Source organism: Callorhinus ursinus, unplaced genomic scaffold (assembly GCF_003265705.2).
Source record: "Callorhinus ursinus isolate GAN/ISIS: 27379988/994484 unplaced genomic scaffold, GSC_fseal_2.0 scaffold15, whole genome shotgun sequence".
NCBI classification, from domain to species: Eukaryota; Metazoa; Chordata; class Mammalia; order Carnivora; family Otariidae; genus Callorhinus; species Callorhinus ursinus.
The window spans coordinates 18,064,489-18,081,236 of NW_027397077.1; the positions used below are offsets into that span (position 1 = coordinate 18,064,489).

Sequence of the window (16,748 nt, forward strand, 5' to 3'; positions counted from 1 at the left end):
TGATGTAATGTATGGTGATTAACATAACAATAAAAAATTTAAAGGAAAAAACTAATGTAACGTAGGATGATTAACACAATAAAAAAAATAAAAAATATAAAAGGATCTTTAAAAAAAAAAAAAGAGGATGATAGCACCTACGTCACCAGGTGTTGTAGGGGAAGGGCTGAGGTAATTCACCTAAACACAGCGACGCACGCAAACCCCTCAAAACGTCCACGATCGATATTACTGTCCCTATGGGGTGCGGGCAGGGGCTCTGCTCCTCTGCTCTGCACCTGACAAACGGGGTGAAGCTCTCTGAAGCAAGGAGCTTTTACTGACTGTCCAGACCATTCAAACACTCTGGAGTACTTTGAAGGATTTTTCCCTATTTCCATATTCTGTGACATTCTAGCTTCCCTCTCTAAAGCATATTCCGGTCTCAGTTTAAAAGGCCTCGAAACTGAGCTACCACCAGGCACTTTCGTAGGGCTCGGAACGACCGCTTGGGGAATTTCTCCGCTGAGCGCAGCACCGTCACCTTTCGCGCCAGAGGCCCGCCTTTTATAGCGACGTGATTGCGTCACCTCGTCCCGCGTGCGCAAAGATGGTGGCGTGACCACGCCCAGGCCTGTGCTGGGACCCAGCGTAGCAGGCGCCTTTACGGGTAAGGTCCGAGTGCGACTGGGTGAGTGAAGTCCCACCGCGTTACGGCCGGCCGGTGGGCGCCCTGACTGTCCGAGAGCAGCGCAGGTGCTCGCAGGGCCGCTGAGGAGAATGTTGTTAGAGGGGGAAGAGCTGGGGTGATGAGGAAAGGTCGTGAGTCCTCTGGATATAAGCAGGGAGTTGGAGTGGTTGCAGGGTTGAGGACTCTGAAACCGTGCGATCTTTGGTTCGAAAGGCAGAATTTATCTTGGGGTTTGTCTGGAGTGCTGATGGAGGGCGTGACGGAAAAAGAAGTTACCGTGGACTAACTTTCCGAGATTTCCTTGACGCTGCATTCGAAAGGGGGAGGAAGGCGGTGACGATTGGTCCGTAGTGATCTTAGAGGATAAGTATCTGTAACTAGATCCTTTGGCGAGCGATTGCTGTCCTCGGTGCTGAACGCAAGACATTGCTTCCTTTAGAAGGAAACCCCTTGAGGGCAGGACAGTGTTTCCTTGCCCTTGGCTGGGCTCAGTGCCCTACACCTCCATGTATGTGCAATGAAGGAAGAGCTCAGTCTCTCAGCGCTGGACGCTCAGAGATTAGCGACAGTGTTTAAATCATAAAATTTAGGAAAGCCAGTGCTTCGCTTCAGGAAAAGAATTTCATTCCTGTTTTTTCTCCCTTAGGACAGTCACCTTCAGCTTTTGCAGGCAACCAGATGATTTGCCTTCAGGCTCTGAGCCTTCAAAGCACGTCACTTGATCTTTATCTGTATTGGCCCAAGCTCTTCAGTCAAGGTGAGCTTGCTCATGTGCCGTTAAAATGGGCTTCCCTAAACTCCCCAAATGGAAGTCCTGAGCACCCAGGGTAAGGTGAAGAGACCAGCTGGGCTTTTCCCCGCCAGTTACACATGAAAAATACTTTATTTGGAAAAGAGATGGTAGAACTGGGCAGTCTTCCAATAAAGGAAAGACCATGAGTTTCCAGTTGGTTCTTATACTTGTTTGCCTTTCTATGTGTGTGTGCACATGCATAAGGGATGGTATTCCTGTGTTGAATTTTACAGAGTGGATTTTTTTCTTTCTGTTGATTCAATAAAATGTTTACTAGTCTTAGTACCAGCTGCTTGTTTGTTTTCAATGCAAATTAAGGTTAAAGTGTGAGGAAGTTAGGAGGAAATGTGAAATATGTTGAGTTTACCTGATTCATGGTGTTTTTGGCTGCGTCTGGCATATGGAAAACTGCATCATAAATAAAAATGGTTTTAAATGCATTCTTTCATTTTATACATCATTATATCTCAATTTTTATTTTTCTCTTCTGAGAGAACCAGTGGGTTGAGGTAATAAAACAATCAACTGCTGTAAAGCTGAGAACATTAACTTTAAATGTTTTTATTATTTAGCAGAAAGCTTATAAGGCAGCTTTGACTAAAGATGACGTCCTTGTTTGCTCAAGAAATTCGCCTGTCTAAAAGACATGAAGAAATGTAAGTTTTTTTTTTTAAGGCTTATCTAAATGAATAAATTGTACCGGCTTTGTTAGTGAAATATTGTGTGCACAGAAGACTTAAGTCTGGAAGTGCGTCATTTGAATTTTCTGACACTTGAGAGATTTTGGTGTTAGGGAATGTCACTGTCTCTTAATAACAAAGATTAAAAGGTATAGTCATGTTCTCTTACAATTCTTACTATTATCTAGATAAATTCACCCTTCTCACCTTTCTAGGTTTCTCACTGATATTTAATGGACTTCTGTATACCTCTTACCCAGGGCAGGCTCCATGAGTATGAGGCCTATGTACTCACAGTCCCTGTACTTGGTTTAATGCTCTAATGTTGCTGTCCTGAAATTTCTAATAGTTTTTTTTTTTTTAAAGGAGCCCCACATTTTCACTTTGCATTAGGCCTTGCAAATTACATAACAAATCCTGCACTTATACTTGATATTAACCTTCTCTACCTCTTTCTGTGGGCTCTCATGTTTTCCTTTAATTAATTACCAGGCCCTCTTCCTTGGCTTTCTAAGATCTTGCCCTTATAAAAATGTTGAAATTACTCAATTTTAATGCTACTCTCAAGAACAGCCCTCTGAAACATAGCATTTCTTAAGAATCTCCACAACTATCTGGAAAGTGGTTAGACTGTTATATATACCACATGTGTTTTTTTTATCGTCTGACATTTTTTTAATCCATCATTTAAGGGGACCAAAAAAACTTGTAAAATGAGCATTTGACCAATGAGAAATTTTTAAAGTATATTATATATAACAAAGTAGTTTGATAATTTAATTACAACTTTTTACATCTTTCTTCAATTACTGTTTCACCTTGTTGTGAGTATGCATACATACACACAGCCTCTCACTCATATATGGAACCATCATCTTTCTCTTGGAAAAAGAGGAAAAAAATATTTTTATTGCTTCTTCAAACATATGGAAGTTTAGCGCAATTCTAAATGTGTAACATGAGATTCAGGGGTATTGAAGTGTTAAGCAGAAGGTTTCGTATAGCAAGTTATATCAATGTATGTGTGTGGGGAGGTATATATAAGTATGTGTACAAAGGGATATGTATTACAGTTTGCATTTTCACCAAAAATTAAAACATGTTTTTAACACTCTAAAATAATTGCAAAGACCATAGAGGCTAAAAAAACAGAAGCATGTACTTAACGATAGATATGTTAATGAAAATAAGAATAATTTTACCCAGATTTAAGACTTATTGAACTATCTAAGTTTTCCACTGTCTTATTAATGGACATAATAATTGGTTTTCAATATAGGTTGAACTTGAAGTGAGGTACAATTAAGAAACAAATTTTTTTGTTAGTGAAGCAAAAAATGTACCCTTTTAAGAAAAACTTTATATAATCTTCATTTTTTTCTAGAGTATCACAACGAGTAATGTTACTTCAACAAATGGAGAATAAATTTATAGACAAAAACAAGGAAAAGGCATCTCAGATGCAAGCAGCTGAGACTGCTTTTAAAAGGAACCTTGGTCTTTTAATGGTAAGTTTCCTTGACTTAAGTATAAAGATTTTCTTCCCACCTTTGCAAAAAAAGGTTTTAAGTGAATTTCATAATTTTGATATATATACTTTGTTTTGAGTAATAAATACAATTAATGAAGTACCATCTAGTTTTCAAACCCATGTTAGTTGGATACATTGCATATGGATTCTTTTTTAAATGAAAAATAAAAGGAAGTTTGTTTAACTTAAGTGTTTTTAATCAACCAGAAGAACCAATGACCATAGAAGAAATTTAAAGGTCACCTTTGTGCAAGAAGTAATAAATACAAGATGTAACTTTCCATCTTCCATCATCTTTTATTTATAGGGAGATCCTAAAACCCTATGAAGTACCTATAATGTTTTTAGATCCAACTCAAAACTATTTAACATCATAAAAACAAGAACAATTTGATTTTGCCCTACTGGGGCCACAGTCAGCACGCAGAATTCATATCTAAGATAACAGATTTCCCAGATCTCTCTTGATAGTGATGGAGGAGGTGGTCAAAGTATGTGATTGCGCAGGGCCCCACCATTTGGCCAATGTGCCCATTTGGAGTAAAATCATATGTGTAACATTTTTGGCTGCTTGCTATACTTTGCTTCCAGAATTGTATGGCTTCATCCATAATTAAAACCCTAAAGTTTGCTTCCATTCAAGCTTCCAAGAGATCCTATGACTAAAACATTTGGGAGGAAGGCTATATTATTTAAGTTATAAAGCAGTGTTTTCAGTTTTTTATTGTTAAATATTTTCATCGATAGGCATGATATAGTTATCTTATGTAGTCACTAAAGGATAAAGGAAGAGGAAAATTCAGTTATCTTCTCAGCTTCTGGCAGTTTGATCCACAGTAATTTAAGTCACAGCCATAGTGCTACCAAAGCATTCTATGTTGCCATATGTCTTACTTGCCCAATGGTGTTTGCAATATTTATTTTTAAATGGAAATATATAGGATAATCTGGAATTTGCTGTGACAAGTCAGAAAAACTAAATTAGAAGCCTTGAAGGCTTGATCGCTACTTACCTGCAACAAGTACAGGTACTATTTGGATTTTTCAATTATCTTCCTTTTAGTGAGCAAGTATTTGGTGAAAGCCCAGAGGGGCCTTACTACCGAGCTAGTTCAGAGCAGAGAGTGGAGTTAACAAAATAATTCAGAGTTCTTTACATCAAATAGCTAACAGGCTTAACTGATGACATAAGGTTGTCACACACAACATGAGACCTTAGTTGATCAAACATTAAGTTATGTGGAATCCTTAGCACTTTAGAAGTACGTATAAAAAAAAAAAAATCACCGAAAGCTAGAATATCCTAACAAGTCTGAGAAGGGAAACTAAGCTGGAGCTGTATTTGAATAGGCAGAATGCAAAATATTCCACTGCATTCTTACAGAAGAATCAAGACCAGAAGAATGAGTAGCCCTGTTAGTGTCCATGGGACCCTGAGCTAACTAGCTTGTAAAGTTATGGGAAACAAGGTTGGATATGTTTTGTGAGACCAACTGAAGAAGTTGAGACCTGATATATAGGGATAATACAGTACTAAAAGTGTTAGAGCAAAAGAAAAATAGAGACTTATATAAGAAGCATATGGGTATTTAAGAAAGATTCACTTCCTATTTAGATGCAATGTGATTTGCAGAATGGAGAGATTAGATTTAAGGAGAATAGCTAAGAAATCATTGCCATATCTGGAAGGAAGATAATGAACCTAGTTTCATAGTCATTAGAAACAAGTTTGGATGGTGTTTTTTCCCCAGATTATAAAAGTAATATAGTCTCACTGTAAAAAGGTAGAAAGAGCCAAAAAGATGAAATAGCATACTTTCCATATCATCCCACCCAGCTTGAAATTAATGTTTTTGTATATTTCCCTTTAGTCTTTTAGTAAGCATTTCCTGAGCTCTTATATCCCAGATACAGTGCTTGCTTATAAGACATGCAGTCTCTTCCCTTTTTTTTTAAACATACTTTGAATATTTGTATATGCCAATTTTTTAATCCTGCTTTTTTCCTCTTATTATTTTGTTTTAAACTTTGGAACTAATTTTAAGGGCTCTACCATAGAGGTTATAATGAAAGTGACCTAAATAGGACTTGATCACAGAATTTTCAGGTGGGAGAAACTTTAAAAAGCACATAGATTAGATTTTCACTTAAGGCTTTAATTTTTTTTTTAAACATAAAAAGTTTTTTTCAAAGATTTAAAATAGGTCAAAGTGGACCTGCTTTGGCCAAAGGCCCATCCATTCAGCCCCTCCTTGCCTGTTCTGTTGTGATCTAAGGGATGGTGAAAACCGCTGACTGCGCTGATCTCCTAATTTAGAGAAGAGGAAACCATAAAGTGACTACTCTTAATACCCCCTCCCTGTCGAGAACAGGTTCAGTCACATCAAGATATGTACTTAGGTACAGAATACACTTTAAAAATGGTTCCACTGCAACTTGGAAACATTCCTATAAAGATACTAACAAAATAAGTATAAGCTCTATTACCATCCATTATTTGACCTTATTTAGATGCTCTAATATAAGAAACACTAACATGGAGTGAGCTTTAATTTTTGGAAAGACATAACCCTAGTATTTTTAACTGATGAGGCCATATACTTAGCAAAGCCAAAGTTGTTTAAAACTAGTATATCATGAGTTGAGTAAAATTAACAGATAAAACGTAACCATTCAAAAATCTATAACAATCCTGTATATACAAATGGAAAATATGAAATCACATTCACATTAGCAATGAAATTATAAAATACTTGGGAATGCTCTAAACAAGGAATATGCATGATTGGTATAGAGATAATTCTTAACTTCAATGGGAGATTTAAAATTTAAATGGAGACACATGCCTTAATCCTGATGGGGAAACTATTATTTTTCTAAAATCAGTAGTCACAGTGTTATTTTTAGATTTAAAAATAGCCCCACCAAAATCTGCATCTAACACAACAAAATTTCTCTAAATATATTTGGAAAAATAAAAGAATGTTTTAAAGATGGGAACAATAACAAAAAGACTAATCCCAAAGGTTCAAGCATAATAGTAAAAGAATGGACATGAATTTAAGTAGTGAGGAAAACTCAAATTGAGGGTTTAGTCAGTAAATATCACAGATGATAATGGATTGTTAGTTTCTGCTAGCTTCCCTATTACATTAATAAAATAAAATGTGTCTGCCTTTTAAAAACATGATTGGTACAGATTTGGAAGAGAAAGAATTTTGTTTCTATAAATACTTCCATGAGGTAAACTGTCATCTATTCGACCTCTTTCCCCATCCCACCCACCCCCAACCAGTAAAATTTAGTTTAACCCAAAAAGGCAGTCTTGTGGTAGTGAGCATCACCTCATGAGGAAGCTGGACAAACATTCCAGGGTGAGAACGAATGGGAGTGTGCCACAGCAGATTAGACCTAACGGCGTGTCCTGGAGGCCTTCTTGGGGAAGCTGACAGTGACAGCCTTCAACAAGGCACCCCCCCACCCCACCCCCAGGGCCAGTGACGTACAGGACCCAGTCTCTCCTCTTTCCTCCTCACACTCCTTTCTCCAGTTCAGTGAAGAGCGAGTTTAATGAATGCATAAGGGTTCCTTGAAGCAAGGACCCTGTATCTCATGCTTTAGGATCTTCTTTTTTCAATCCCAGAAATCGTCCCTTCAGCAGATTAAAAGATTAAACCCAGTCCAGCTATGGCTGGCTTCACTGTATGTATTTATAGGAAGATATATATTGCTGGGTTAGGAGGAAGGGACATGTCTAGGGAGGGGGAAAAAAAGAAATCTCAGTACATGACTTTTTGTGCTCATAGTTTACCTTTCCTAATTGCGAGTCAACTCATTTACAGAGGCTGCTGCATCCTGCCATAGAGTAACATTTGTATCACCATTCATCCCGGAAACTTGTTTTTTAATTGTTACGAAATATTTCAAACCTATGTGGAAGGAGGAACAGAAGAATGTACTTCCATGTGCTTATCACCCAGATTCAATAATTTTCAAAACACAGCCCATCTTGTTTCATCTACACTCATCACCTTCACCTGCAGCCCGTCAAATGATGTTGAAGCTAATCTTCAGACATCACATTGTTTAATCTGTAAATATCACGTCTTTTTCATCAGTGTTTTTCACCCAAAGATAAGGGCTATTTTGAGTACAATCGCAATACCATGATCTGTCTAAGAAATTAACAATAATTCCTCAAAGTTTCAGTCAGGATTCAGATCTCCCTGATTAACCTGTTTTTACATTTGTTTGAATCCAGATCCAAATAAAGTCTAGTGCGTAATTGATTGATAGGTCTCTCAAATCTCTAAAGTTCCCTCTGCCTTTTTTTTTTTTTAACCCCCTTTTAATTTGTTGAAGGAATTGGCTCATTTCTCCTAGTTTCCCACACTCTGAATATTACTAATTACATTGCTGAGGTATCACTTAGTAGGTTCCTTTGTTCCCTGTAATTCCCATAAATTGATAGAAGTTGTGTTAGGCAACAGAAACATAATACAAGTAATTTTAAGTTTCTAGTAACAACTTTTTAAGTTTTTATTTAAGTAACCTCTACACCCAGCGTGGGGCTCGAACTCATGACCCCAAGATCAAGCATCCCATGCTCCTCCCAACTGAGCCAGCCAGGCACCCCCCTAGTAGCCACTTTTAATAAAGTTAAAAGACACAGATTAAATGAAATGTATTAAAATTAATTTCATATTTCAAATGTAACTATTAAAAGTTAGTAAATATTTTATGTTTTTTTCCTCACTGAGCCTTCAAAATTCAGTGTGTATTTTACATTTACAGGGCTCAATTCGGACTTACCACATTTCAAGCGCTCAGCAGCCACTGAGCCTAATGGATATTACATTAACAGTGCAGATCTAGAGGCCTGATCAGATTCAGGTTCAATGTTTTGGGAAAGAACACTTTGTAATGCCTGGTTGTCTCTCTTTCTGGAATGTTAGCAGTCACTGATGATCATGGCCTAGATATGTTCATTAAGGGTCGCAAAAAGTGATATTCAAATTCCTCTGTTCCTTCTCATTCAATTGCTGATAATTTATAAGAAGATAAACGTCCCCTCATCAATTATTCGGAAAAAAACATAAAATATTTACTAACTTTTAATAGTTACATTTGAAATATGAAATATAGGAAAAAGCATGATCAGTGCTTGATTCTTTCTCTGTACTTAATTTTCCAAAAATAGGTTGGTTCTCTAGTATCCTCCAGAAGTGACCAATTAGATGTTGATGCTCTTAAATACGTCTGTGATTTGAAAGATCTCGACCCACTTCAATTTGTATTCCCAGTGATGCTCAAATTGTCCCATTTTTACCAAGTGGGAGCCCCCATGTTAGCTCCTGAATGCCTCTGACATGATCTTAGCATGCTTTGATCGTTTTCTTTCTTTCTAACTCTGTGATATCTTCCAGGCCATCATTTGCTGCTTAGACCTAGAATTGGCCATTGCTCCAAGGAGCCCTGGATCCTTTTGATGGGAATATATGTTTAGAGCCCTTAATGTGGGCTCTAGGGATGTTTATTACAACTCGTTTTTAAAGACAAAATTCATCAAGAGCTCCTATCAATAATTCCATTTGATTACATGACTGTAAGACTTTTAACTTAAAATCATCAATCTTTTACCTCTTTTTCCCCCCTCAAACCAAAAATCTCAGTTCCTAAATCATTTTCCAGTGCTAACATAACTACTCATTTACTTTATCCCACGATAGAGACAGCACTGCCAGCAACAATATGATTACTGAGTATGGCTTTCAGTCAGATACTTTCCATGACGCTTTTTGTCCTTGGGGTAGATCTCACTACAGATGCTCAGTCAAAATACTGTGTTCTAAGACCACCTGATGTACTTTTTCTTGATGTGGTTATGCCACCAACTAGATGGCAGTTAGATCTGTTTCCTTTTGTTTTTAATTTTTAGGGATTGCTTTTTTCATTTGTTCTGTAACAGTATACATTTTTAAACGGCCTGGCGGCAGATCTAGAAGACAAGATAACAAGGTCCAGTCAGGTGAGCCTGGCCTCGCTTCATCTGCTTTTCTTTTCTCCCCTCACCCCCTTGGGTAATTTTTTTTTTTAAGTTTTTTCATTTATACTCCGGAAACTTTTGACACCTCAGTCATTTGTGTATATAATGACTATTTAAGTGTTTGGTACATACCCTGCACTTTGTTAGATTCTCGGATGCTTAAAGATTGTATGAGACAGTCCGTACCTTCTGGCAGCATATAGTCAAACAGAAGGTTCCTAATTGGAAGTAATGGGATATGACTCGCCACAGAAGGCAGAGATTTTTCAGTCAGGCTAAGGAATTCATACTTTATCCTCTGTGTAGTGGGTCTCTATTTTTTTTTTAATCTGTGTAAAGACATATTTAAAGTAGTAATTTTAGAAAAACTAATCAATTCCATATGTGGTGGAAGTAAAATGAGACGCAGTCCAAGTACATATCTGTTGAACCAGTGAGTGTGATAATAAGACCCCAGCACTGAGAATGGCATGGACAGGCTAGCGAGGACGTCCTGCGGGAATCGTCTGCGGACCTTTCGAAGTTTTAAGTGTTAGGGAGAAAGAACACCTGAAGGTAGAAGATACAAGCGTAGGTGTCTGCGGGAGTAGAACTCCGACTGCTGTACGTTCAGAACCCTCAGGAGGAATACGGGGAGTTTAGTTTTATTAGGTTGAGAAATAAGGGCCGGGAAGAAAAGTTACCCATCCCTCTACAATGAATAGCTGAAGCTAGATAAGAGACAGTCTTGGAAAGAGAAAAAGTAAAAAGAGGAGGACAGATGTCACAAATCTTAGAAAGCCCACACTTAGGATTAAGAAGAGAAAAAGGAGCCAGCTAAGGAGAGAGAGAAGTAGGAGTCAGAGAGGTAAGCAAAACATCGAAGAAAGTAAAATCTCACTTACGAAAGAAGTTCCCTTGGAGGGGTGATAATCCCTTGCCGACAGGCTGTAGCGATGACTGTCAAGTTACTAACCACAGGCCTGTTTTACCAGGCCCCAGCTCCCTGCTCGTACCTACTCTTCCACTGCAAATCTGCTCTTCTGGGAGAGGGAGCCAATAGCCTTATTTTCTGGTCTTTAAGAGAAGTGTTTATCATCTCGTCTGCAGGTGCCAGTGGTACCTAGATCTACCACCAGCAATAAATGTACCACTGTTCTTATAATGATGTCAGTGGAGTCGTGAGTCTGTTGTTTGCTTGGTTTATGAGAGTAAAAAATAATCTTCCCAGGACCTTGTAAAATCTCAGTGCAATCACAGAAGAGTTAATCTTCGCTATCTGTTGTAGCATTGGCATCAAAAGCTCTTTAGCGTGCGTCTTGGCCGTAAACTTCTGGTAGGGAATAGACGTTGCTAATAGATGGGCTTTTTATCCCTAAATTGACGGTTTTCCCCTTCAAATCACCTTCAAGACAGCAGGTGCATTAATGGTTGTGCAACTTTGGGGAGTCCCTTTAGGGAATTTCCTGTTTTTCCCTTTTACATTTCACACCCATTCCTTGCTCCCGCCACTGCCATCTGCTCGCTCTTTTCTCCTGTTCAGCATTGGATTCTTCACACCCCACTCCCACGTCCTTTTCCATCTCTCTCCGTCTGTCCAACAGCCCTGTACTTAGATTGCTCCAATGCTTGTACATGGATCAGAGAACTTTCTCTTTTTGATCAACTCACTGAGCTCAAAGGAGAGACAAAATTTACACGGCCTCCAGCCAAGGCCTCTGTGAACTTGACAAACATAAGCAAGCACTAGACAACATAGGTGCCAATTTGGGGAGCATGAAACAGAGCTCCAGTGTTTCACTAACAACTTAGAGAGTCCTACATTTCTGGGCCTGTACTTCATCTACATATCGAGGTTACGTTTTTACCCGGGTAAGCATTAAGTGTAATTTAAGTGTAATTACCCCTGCATTTCTACAACCGTAAGAGAAAATGCACACACCCACAAGTCACACTACAGATTAAAGCACAGGCCTTAAATGTCATCAGCTGAATGAGGTACGACCCAGCCATAAAGCTGGCCATCGAGAATGCCCCAGAAATTGAGTCCCAAAAATCTAGAGTCCAGTGAAAAGGTTCTTGTCCCAAAGTACTGAGGTACCTCACTTTCTTTTGAGTATGTGGAGGATTTGCATAAGCATAAAATTAAAAAATAGAATACTGAACAGATGAAATGTGTGACACTAATACACCATTTGCATGATCTGGACTAGAACTCTTCACTTGTAAGGTTAGCTCAGTGTGGGGCTGACTATCTGACTGTTTTTAGTATCTGAATATTTGACCATTTTATCCATCTGGCTGTTTTTAATGATCTTAGAGCTAAGTTAGTGTCCTGAGCAGTTTTGGAAGAAAGTCCTTTTTGCCAGAATTATTAGCATTTACTATTTTAAATGAAAAGAAAGATCTTGAAAGTCCTACACACCCCACCCCCACTTTTTATTTTAAAACAAGAAACGCTGCTTTCTCTATTGAAACTGATTAAGTAATGATCAGTCCTCCTATTTCAATGACCTTCCTTCAGTTCAGACTGTATATCCAGAGAAGAGTTGAGATTTGGGATATAGACATTGCTATTACAGGTGCCATTTGTATGTGTTACGTAAATACATTTTGTTTCTAAAACACTGATACCTATTATAGGATATAGAAGCAGCAGAAAAGTCTCTACAGACCCGGATTCACCCAATTCCATCACCAGAGGTGGTTTCTCTTGAGGTGAGAATCTTAAAGAACAAATGTATAGGAGAGACCCCATTCTGTTAGTAGTACGTTATAAATTAATTGTGGTTATGTGTATTTCCCACTTATTTATTAAATATAAAATATATATAATATATATTATATACTATATAATATAAATATAAAATAAGATGCGTCTGATTGATCCTTCCATGTCCACAGTGCTGTGCTTTTTACACAGCAGGTAATTGAGAAGCATCTTGATTTTTAAAAATTTATCAAGTGAAAATTTTATAAAATCCTCTATCTTTTCATCTAGAAACACCTATCTTGTTAAACCCTAACGGACAGTAGACAGTATGCACTAAATCTTAAGATGACAGCATGCCTAACCAAAGTGCTTTTCCTGTTGGCTAATGTTAGCAGTTCGGTCCCTTCACCAAATTTCAACCAAAGCTATTTAAATGCATATTATCATGCAGCATAGTGTGGCTTTTGTCTGTTTTATTTTGCTCAGTTCAAGAACAGATTGGGAAGACTGTTGGCAAAAATAAACCCTATTTGGTATATGAATATATCTGTGATGAAAGAAAATTTACTACATATAGAACAGTTTAATTTTATATTCTTAATGACCTTTTTCAAATACAGTTTTGCTTGCTGCCTAAGCAGGGATGTTGAATAGACTCAAAATTAAAGGCTGAGAATTTGCCCTTCAATTTTCTGTGTCATCTAGAGTAATAAGGAAAGCCAGTGATCAAGGATAGAAAGAACAGTGGTACAAAGTTGTGCCCTGGGCATGTCTTTTTCTTTGTTGAATTCTCCAATACCTTACTCTGGCCTATACGGGGCCCACACAATAGGGGTTAATCCAGCCGTGAATGGTGGAGAAACTCCCAACCACAGGCCTTGGTTGGTATTTTTCTCAGCTAGTCTTGCACAGCAGGATGACCTCTGTTTTAAGTGTGTCAGGCTATTTCTCAGACCACATGCACAGATGGGCAGATATGTAGAACTCACAATTTCAACTTTCAGAACTCCTGTGCCTTGTTAATGTGCAAAGTGAATCCTTACGTGCTCTTAATGCCATGTAATTCTTTGGCTGAATTCCCCAAAATGAGATTGATAGTGATGATACAATCTAAAATGCCCTCCTAGGATACAGAGCTTTTGGCAGTTTACTTTTCTTTGGCCTCCTTAGGGCAGTCACCCAAAAAAACATCAAAGCTTGTAGATATTATATGGTGATCTTGCCTGAGCTTTTATAGCTTATAGACTTGCTCGTGTCAGGCCAATAATAACAGTGTCTCCACTTCCGAGTTACCGGAATTAAAAATGATTACATGATACTAGTATTATTTTCTCCGTATACCAAAAAGAGAAAAAAAAATTGGGAAGAAATGACATTTTACCATATCGAGTACTCTTCTAATAGATATAGTGGATGCATATTTTAAGTGTTTTTCCCCATATAATTAAGGAGTCAATTTACCTGAACCCTGTACTATAACATACTGGTTATGTTTCATTTCCTCATCTTATCCCAGGTGAAATCTTTTTACGTCAGTTAAAAAGCAGTCGTTCATGTCTAATCATTTCATTATAATAATTTTAGTATGGGTAATCACTTGGTATGGAATTTGGAAGAGTAAAAACAAAAACATTTAATGATTGTAGCCATAAATGATACCACCGGTAATAATCACACGGTTGGCCACAAGAGGGCGTGTAAAATCACAATAAAATCCCATAACCTGTAATTCTGCCAGGCTCTGGTTTTACTGAGAAATTTGAAAATTAACACTAGTAAGTAGCCAGATTTCTTTCTAAAATTAACATAAAATATTCTGTAGAGGAAGTGCATTCTACGTATATGTGTGTATGTACACGCACACACACACTTCAGTGAATAAACATTTAGACTATTATGAAGAGCCAAGTTCAATTGCTTGATATGCTTTTTTACTTTTGGATGTTGTTTTTTTTCCAGACTCTTTACTGGGCATCAGTAGAAGAATATATTCCCAAATGGGAACAGTTTCTTTTAGGAAGAGCACCATATCCTATCGGTGTTGAAAATGAAAATGAAGCAGAAAATACCGTTCAGAATGAGGCGCAGTGATAACATCTTCACATACTCTTTTCAAAAAAAACCTGTTTAGTACAGCTGAATATTAAAGAATATGTGGGTCATTCTGGGTACCTTAGGAATCGAATATGTTCATATTGTCCCAATACCTCCTCAATGACATGAAGATAGGAGAATCGGCTGACAAGTCTCAGGTTCTATCACTTTGAGACCTACTATTACTTCAGGGTCACAAATTTGCTTTCTGCCAATCCCATGGAAGTGTTAAGAGCTAATATTGAAAAGTGGACTGTTTATTAAGTAAGTCGCTAAATAAGTGTTGTGTGTGTCATTTTTTTAAAAAAATCATTTATTGTCATTCTCATCTAAACAGTGAATACTGGTTGTTCTGATTTTACATTTTCTAGAATTGTTTTGGTTATTTTTTTATGGGGATTGGGTTCAGCACAGGATCCAAGTGGCTGTTGGCCCTTTTAACAAATGGAAAAAATAGAGGTCCTTAACTGCTTCAGTATAGTATTTATTAGACAATGGATTCATGGGATTTTGTCCCGCATAGAAAATCAAACCTCTGAAGGTTCTGGAGGAAAGAACTAAACTACAAAGCATTCAAGAAGTAGCCAGTTTCAGGGGGGCTCAGACTAGTCCTGAAAAGGTCACCTATTAGAGCTGGGAATGGTTATTGGATTTTGACTTGGTTATTTAAGGACTACCAACCCTGTGAATGCAAGTAACTCCTCTCATCTTTTCATCTTGAAACTTGCCCTTCCCTCTCCTGTTTTCATTATTTCTGAAACAACTATCAGAAAGCTTTGCGGTTCCTCAGTCCTCCACTGCTGGAGCACTCAAAAAGATTTTTTTTTTTTTCAATTTTAATGATTATAGAGGCAGCTCCTGCTAGTAAGGGGAGTCTATGTTCATTACAATTCAAGAGTTTAAAAATTTCAAACTGGTGTGTATTTTTACATGAAGACAGTAGGACAAGCTTTTAAAAAAAAAACAACAACAACAGGCGCCTGGGTGGCTCAGTTGGTTAAGCGACTGCCTTCGGCTCAGGTCATGATCCCGGAGTCCCGGGATCGAGTCCCGCATCGGGCTCCCTGCTCGGCAAGGAGCCTGTTTCTCCCTCTGACCCTCCCCCCTCTCATGTACTGTCTCTCTCTCATTCTCGCTCTCTCAAATAAATAAATCTTTTTAAAAAATTTAAAAATAAATTAAAAAAACTATATTGAAACGTCCATTGTGCTGATAAGTTCCTTTAAACTACCATCTTGGAAATACCCTGTTGAGTGGGTGTTGGTGTGGGTAACAATAACGTTGTTTTCATAATATGCGCTGGCAGATTAGCGCACTTCTCTACAGTGTTAACAGTTGTAATTAAAGAATAAACCGCACAGAGTGTCAGTCCGATGACAATTTCATCTATAGTGTCACAATACAAAATGTCACAAAATATTAGAACTGTTATGGAACTATAAAAAGTATCGGCTTAAAAGCTGAAAGCCTTAAAAAAAAAAAAAGGAAGACAGAAAGGAAGAAAAAAGAAAACTGGCATAGAGACCAGAACAATTTATACCTTCTCAAGAATGTTCTGACATGAAAATAAATTGATAATTTTTTTTTTCCTGTTACATCACAGTTTGGTTTCTAGCCATCCAGTTGATTTAGCAGGAGAATACAGGGCTTTTTAGCAGCTTTGAATTGGTAAACAGATTTAGATGTAGTAGAAAGGAACATGAGGAAGTTTTTTTTTTTTTTAACATCCAATCTTTCCCAGCATATGCACATAAGAAGGTGAATGAAGCGATGTGAAACTTATTTCTCTTTAGTCAAGTGAAAAAAAGGCTAAACATTTGTTGAGATGGTAAAATATTGTGTCAAGCAAGTAGGCACATTCCAAAATTAAACAGTGGTTGATACGTTAACATCCTCAAATATTTGAGTGCACACTTCCTTTGAGTTCTGTAAATTAAATCACCAGTAGATTAGATTAAAATACAAAATGAATAGCAGTTTAACCATCTCAGAAAAGGTTGTTTTTTTCTCCCCTAATTTGTCTAACTTGCTAAATAGTTTCTAAAAAGAACATACATTTAATATACTCTGGGTTACGACTTAGGGCAGAAGCGATGTCACTTCTAGGCTTTAGCTGTACCATTTCCCCCATTACTAGTGAATACCTCAAAAACTCCCACAGATGACTTTATTCCTGGCCCCCACGGAGCTTCCCCCCCTTCCCTCCTTGTAGACTGTAACAGATTGCACCACATGGTGTATG

General features: G+C 37.7%; 1 protein-coding gene across 5 annotated transcripts; it reads left to right on the plus strand.

Moving 5' to 3' along the window:
* The first annotated feature begins 543 nt into the window (after positions 1 to 543).
* On the plus strand, positions 544 to 15,873 carry CEP15 (centrosomal protein 15). Of its 5 annotated transcripts, none has more exons than XM_025885468.2 (6): positions 544 to 670; positions 1,317 to 1,427; positions 2,036 to 2,119; positions 3,528 to 3,651; positions 12,343 to 12,417; positions 14,372 to 15,873. In XM_025885468.2, exons 3-6 carry the CDS (start codon positions 2,067 to 2,069, stop codon positions 14,501 to 14,503), a joined length of 384 nt encoding a protein of 127 aa, XP_025741253.1. In that variant the 5' UTR covers positions 544 to 670; positions 1,317 to 1,427; positions 2,036 to 2,066; the 3' UTR covers positions 14,504 to 15,873. The 5 variants fall into 5 exon arrangements, with proteins under 5 accessions (XP_025741253.1, XP_025741254.1, XP_073757867.1 ...); XM_025885469.2 differs by having other exon boundaries at positions 2,039 to 2,119; XM_073901766.1 differs by having other exon boundaries at positions 584 to 670; positions 1,322 to 1,427.
* Positions 15,874 to 16,748: the final 875 nt, after the last annotated feature.

What these genes read in the sequence shown, in the direction of transcription:
- CEP15 (XM_025885468.2), top strand. Translation starts at nt 2,067, where the DNA reads ATGACGTCCTTGTTTGCTCAAGAAATTCGCCTGTCTAAAAGACATGAA. An exon ending in TCTAAAAGACATGAAGAAAT is followed by an intron (nt 2,120 to 3,527) that starts GTAAGTTTTTTT and finishes ATTTTTTTCTAG; the next exon opens with AGTATCACAACGAGTAATGT. An exon ending in GGAACCTTGGTCTTTTAATG is followed by an intron (nt 3,652 to 12,342) that starts GTAAGTTTCCTT and finishes TACCTATTATAG; the next exon opens with GATATAGAAGCAGCAGAAAA.